This window comes from Cephus cinctus, unplaced genomic scaffold (assembly GCF_000341935.2).
Source record: "Cephus cinctus unplaced genomic scaffold, Ccin1 Ccin1_scaffold0076, whole genome shotgun sequence".
NCBI classification, from domain to species: Eukaryota; Metazoa; Arthropoda; class Insecta; order Hymenoptera; family Cephidae; genus Cephus; species Cephus cinctus.
Window position 1 is genome coordinate 219312 of NW_014332817.1, and position 6061 is coordinate 225372.

At 44.0% G+C, this 6061-nt stretch overlaps 1 protein-coding gene across 9 annotated transcripts in view; it reads right to left on the reverse strand.

The window, feature by feature from the left end:
- LOC107270148 (transcription factor AP-2-epsilon) overlaps positions 1-6061 on the reverse strand; it is a 124979-nt gene that overhangs the window by 32535 nt on the left and 86383 nt on the right. For all 9 annotated transcript variants that reach the window (XM_015744889.2, XM_015744896.2, XM_015744881.2 and 6 more), the window contains one exon: positions 5234-5611. In XM_015744889.2, coding sequence (XP_015600375.1) covers positions 5234-5611 — 378 coding nt within the window. The remainder of the gene's footprint in view (positions 1-5233; positions 5612-6061) is intronic.

The window sequence follows — 6061 nt, forward strand, 5'->3', positions numbered from 1 at the left end:
AAAAAAAAAAAAAAAAAAAAAAAAAAAGAGAGACACGCTCTACGCACGGAATCTTAATCGCCAAGCGAACAAGGAAAAGCCACGATTTGGGCCGGTACGAAGTGCGTTCTAGCTCTACTGCAAATATGGCTTTATTGCTATCGCGTACAGTTATCGTTCTGCAGGAACTACGTGAGTCAAAGGCATGTATCCGCGGTATTCCTGTGCCTGAGAAGAATTCGAGTCAAGTTATTCTGATTTCAGCGTTAGATTAGCCCGTCCGGACGTCTCTTCGCATTCGGTTGATATTCGTGCGAGAGGGTTGAACCGCGGATCGATGAAGAGCAGAGCGAGACGAAGCCAACGCGAGGGACCGCGTGAGCGAGAGAGACAGAGGGCCCGATCGGAACCGAGAGCGGTTTTTTCGTCGATCGATATCACGACGACAAGAGGTAACCGCCACGTGAAAACGAGCCCAGTCAAACGTACCAAAAGTAACCGAGCGTAGTCATACGCTCAGGTTGCATTATCGTAACGTGGACTTTGTCCTCGCCGAAAAGTATATGAGAAGTTGAGAGAGAAAGAAATGGAAAAAGAAAGCAAAAAAAAAAAAAAACAATGTCCTCGTTCGTTCATCCCGGCGTATCCGTTACTCGATACCAGATAGGAGACTCGACGATGAGCATCATAGTGACTTGCTCACGCGTACCAACTTTTCCCAGAGTGGGTGGTACGGATGCACGGTAGGTGAGAATAAAATACCGGTTTATATATACCTATAGCGGGTAAAACTTGTCTTCCCGTCATTATTATATACATATATATATATATAGAAGCATAGTAAAGGTATATCCCGTCTCTCTCTCTCTCTCTCTTTTTTATCTATCAAGTTGGCATCTCCCAGAACGCCATACTGATTAATGGCTAATGAAATTACGCACTTTGTCTAAAGAACGACTATCCGCGGGTACTTTCACGCGACTTGAAAAGAATTAAAAAAAAATAAAATAAAAAAAAAATGAAAAAAAAAATGGCAGCCGCTAATTAACGATCGGAGCGAAGCCCCCGTGCGCCGAGAGAACTATTCTGCTCGCATCGCGATAGTCATAAATTGATATAACCGCGGCGCTCGACTAATGAGATGAAATGTGATCGCCTTTCTCTCGTTAAACGCAGAGTCGTGGAATAAAATCGCATTCGCTGCCGCCGCGTGTACATATTATCGCCGGACCGTTTCTGGGCGCGACGGGCGTCTCGTGCTCGCTCGGTAATAATCGGCTGGTATCGGATACTAGAGCTCGTCTACGAGACGCACAGGAATCGATAGACGATCGATGCCAAATCGTTCGATCTTGATTTTATATCGTTAACCGGCATTAGGAAGATGCTCGAACGAGGCGCATTCGCGTATTCCAGCTGAAATTCATATATATATATATATAGTACTGGAGGAAATCGGTTACTTCTTGAAAATTCCTAAGACGCAGATGACGCAATGACTCTGAACGATCGCGCGTATTTGTGAAACGCGGCTGACACAATGGGCATTACAAGGAGACGAACAAGAGAGAGAAGGTGAGCGAGATATGGAAATTGGTGTGCGAGGGAGAGACGAGGAGGAACGGAAAGAAAGTAATGTCGATTTATGTGGAGCAGCGAAAAGACGTACGGTACATCAGTTAGCAGGACAATATGGCTACAATCTTATCTACGGTCTCCCATTCTATTCTTTATTATGTCTGCTTGACATACACGCAACCGCGTATATATATATGTACGCGTATACCTGTATATATACCACGTGTATAATACATACGGGCCAAGCTATATATAATAAACGCAGCATATATCTATAGAAGCGTATAAAGGGGCGTTAGGGCTACAAGGACCTGCTCCACAGATCAAATCAGTGATGTATTACGTTCATATTCCAAGCTTATCTTCAATCCAGAATCCACTCGTGGTAAATGTCTTTATTTTATTGCATTGAAAAGGCGGCTGGACTCGAATAATAATTAAAGGTGCCGTTGAGAAATATAAAGTTTAACAAAAATTTTTCATAAAAGGCGTACACGCGAATGAAAAAATTGGAGGGAAAAATTTTCATAGATTTTATATAAGATTCTAAGGGCTGGACCGGCTACGGCAGAGGACAATTCGACGAGGGAGAGATGGTCAGAGGACATGGGGTAGGATAATGGACGCTACGAAGTTTATAACGGCATACTATGGGGTAGGGGATGAAGTAGGAAGTGCAAGGGGTTGCTACGTTTTTCAAGGATAAAGCTATTGGGGTGGGTCCGGAGCACTCAGGTAATTATTGGCATTGTGATCTCCGTTTGGAGTCTACTCGATTCGATCCTGGCGGCTGTATAGACACTTTTTAGGTGTATATACGTATACTCGTCGCATATGGATTCCATGATTAGTGCCTTTGGAAAAAGTAAAATTTTCGGCTCTGCAAAATTAACGATTCGAGTCACGAGTGAGAAAATCAAAATTTATCTGTAAATTTCGGGATGCTGCAACGTCCCTGGACCGTAATCCTTGTGGGGTCGCGAAGAAGTGGGCTCGTAGACTACAGGGGGGTAGAAATAACTTGTTACTGGTCGACCCTCCGTCTTAGGCAACGTCATTCTTCGAATATCTGGCTCAAAGCGAACCCGCGAGCTATCCTACCTCCGAGGAATGTCGAAGGTCTGAGTCGTGAACTTAATAAGTAAATTATTCCAGGGACCCCCGAGACTTCCTGCAAGAAAATTTCGATCACCCTGCTTACAGTTCAAGATCGTGGAAAGTCCCTAGATTCGGATACGAGTATCGGCACGGTACCACGTGCGTTACCGAGTGGTGGGGGGGGGGGGGGTTTTTTTTTTTTTTTTTTTTTTTTTTTTTTTTTTTTTTTTTTTTTTTTTTTTTTTTTTTTTTTTTTTTTTTTTTTTTTTTTTTTTTTTTTTTTTTTTTTTTTTTTTTTTTTTTTTTTTTTTTTTTTTTTTTTTTTTTTTTTTTTTTTTTTTTTTTTTTTTTTTTTTTTTTTTTTTTTTTTTTTTTTTTTTTTTTTTTTTTTCAAAACGCCTTCGAATCTTCACGTTACGCAACCATCGTCTCGCGATCGTGATCCCATGCCTTCTATACTTACCGCAATCATCTAATCCGTAAGCAGACCTAATCGCGTTGCGTCGGTCCACGTAATACGTACGTATCCCCATTGTCGTAATGATAGGTAATTATCCCTTTGTCGGTTAAACACCGGTGTACCTTGTCATTTAGGATGATTCGATCGGTTCGAAAGATCCGCGGATCGTGCACCTCGATATACATATACATATATATATATATATATATATATATATATATATATACACGTAATACGTACGTATCCCCATTGTCGTAATGATAGGTAATTATCCCTTTGTCGGTTAAACACCGGTGTACCTTGTCATTTAGGATGATTCGATCGGTTCGAAAGATCCGCGGATCGTGCACCTCGATATACATATACATATATATATATATATATATATACCGTCGTAGACCCGATAATAACCCACCTTTAGGATTCCTTACGACGTTGCATTTAACTAGAAGCCGTATAATTCCAGCACACGTATAGCCTGTCTTGCGAGGTGCAAGCATGCATGTCCCCGTGTCTAACCGGGATGCACATAGCGCGGTGCATAGTTGGGATAATTGCAGCATGGGGCGAGACTAAGGTGAGAGGGGAAATTTATTATCTTAAAATTTCGTAACGGGTGAACAATGCGCGGAGTTCAAAGTTCGGCGCTCCGGACACGCTGAAGTCTATCGTGAAAAGTGCATCCGAGGTCTGGTGGGATGTTAACGATTGAGGGGGAAAAAAAAAAAAATTCATTTTTTTTTTTTTTTTTTTAAATAAGCCTTCCTTCGCTATTCCAGAATCTGAACGCAGATGCGGAAACCAACGAAGGAGTCCGGTTTCCGGGTCGTGTTCACCGTCCCCATTGCAGAAGCGTTTTTGCGGGGTGCGTTACGTGACACCTTGGGCGTACGACGGTGCGTAATCCCTATAGAAATTGCCCGGCCGGTTCGACGGTAGTCCGGACGATGGTAATTAGAGTGAACTTTTTCGTGAAAGCTACGTTCACGTCGTACGCGATGGGGCCCGACGCGCTATTACCACGTCAGACTCGGGATCGTGAAAGTTGGACCACCCCGTGAGACCCGAACAATTGACTCAACGAATTACGTGTGCACGTAGCTTATGAGCGCAGGCTACGTGTTGCATAGCATTTGGGATAAACCGCGTAACGGAGCGACTTTTTTCTTCTTATTACCTCGAGATTTCACAGCTGTGTGCGAATATACGTAGAGTGTGTACGGACCTTTAGGATCGGTAAAAAGGTCGGGCAAGAAAGTCCCGTACGGTAAATATAAAAATGGGATCGAACGGTGATACATCGATATCGATACATAAATAGTCAATGATCGCATTGGATCGATCGATCGATACGAAAATGGCTAATCGAAGAAACGAAGTGAAAATAAGAATGGGTAAGGAGGGTTAACGGTAGAGGTAACAATGAAATATGGAAATGTGACATTTGGAATTGCCAATAGAATCGCCAGGGCGCGCGCGAGGATATGTTAATGATTGGAATCAAGAGACGAGTACGTAGGCGGGATACGTCGCGCACGTGGCGCGCGAGCACGAAGAGATAGCTGAGACAATAATTATTTTACTGGAATAATCGAAAGATGGTTATCTCGTAAGATTTATTTTAGATAAAAAAAAAATTATCTCAAAATATATATACCATCGCGCTGGACTTTGCATACGACCCCTTGTGTAATGCTTGATAGCCGGGAGGGGGTTCCCCGGTCTGACCTCCTCCTACCCAGAGGGAGAGAATCGATTGGGATCAATGATGTCACGGCGAAACTTATTGACTTCGATCCGTCTGATAAATTGATACCATAGACTATTACCTGAGCAGTGTGCCACAGGTAGGGATAATATCCTATAGATAATATACCACAGAGCCGTAATGAGGTAGCACGCTGTGCACGTGACCGGATCTCAGCTCACGGATCAGCCGAGTTGCGTGCCAGAAGCGTTCCGTGTCCCATTCCGATGATCATTCGGTCCCAGATCCATGCGGGACGTACAAGAGGGAACGCGGGGATATGGGTCCAGGATAAAAACGGTCGTACGAAGAAGAAAAAAAAAAAGAAAAAAAAAAAACAAGAAAAAATTCAAGATAATTCGAAAACTCACCACGTGAAGGCCTTCCGCATCTCTTCTGAGGTCTCCGCTTCTCTGTCCCGCAGTGACCGCCGCGCTCAGCTGATTGTAATGATGCTGATGAAGAGTGTTGAGGGTCTGCGCGTAGGGATCGCTCACCAGGTAATCCAGATGCTGGGGCTGCCCAAGTCCGGGATGCTGTGGACTGGCCGGTGCGTGATGATGGGACGGAAAGGGCGGCGGAAAGTAAGGTGGCTGAAAGTCGGAGGCGGTCGGAAGTGACGCGCCGCCGTGATGCGGCATACCGCCGCCGTTGCCGTTTCCTCGATGGCCATGATGATGGGCACCGGAATAGGGCGAGGAGTTTCCGCCACCCAGCGAAGATATGCCCCCGTGACCCGTGAGTCGGTCCTGTTAACATTAAGACAATCGGTACATTAATATTCTTGTACCCGATCGTGACGTAACTTCGTGCCTTGTTAATCAAATGCTCGTGACGTTTATCTACGAGGATGGCCTTGATTCCGCCATAGGCCGACACTTGTCAGTCAAACTCGAGGCTGTACGTTTCGACTGGTTAAAGGTTCTTTTATTTATTCACTTCCGTCTCCAGGTCGTACCGTGAAGCCCGGTACTGTACTTATTGGTGTCTTGTTACGTTAACTGTTACGGACTATACAATAACACGTGGAGATTTATGTCTACATATGCATCGTCTTACTCGATCGCTTTTCACTGTAATCACTGACGAAAGAACGAACGGGTTCTCGAGGAATAATTTTTCTTTTTTTTTTATAACGCACAGATGCTATAAAGCTCATTGAGAAACACGTGGAATCTGATCGAACCTCGTGTAACACC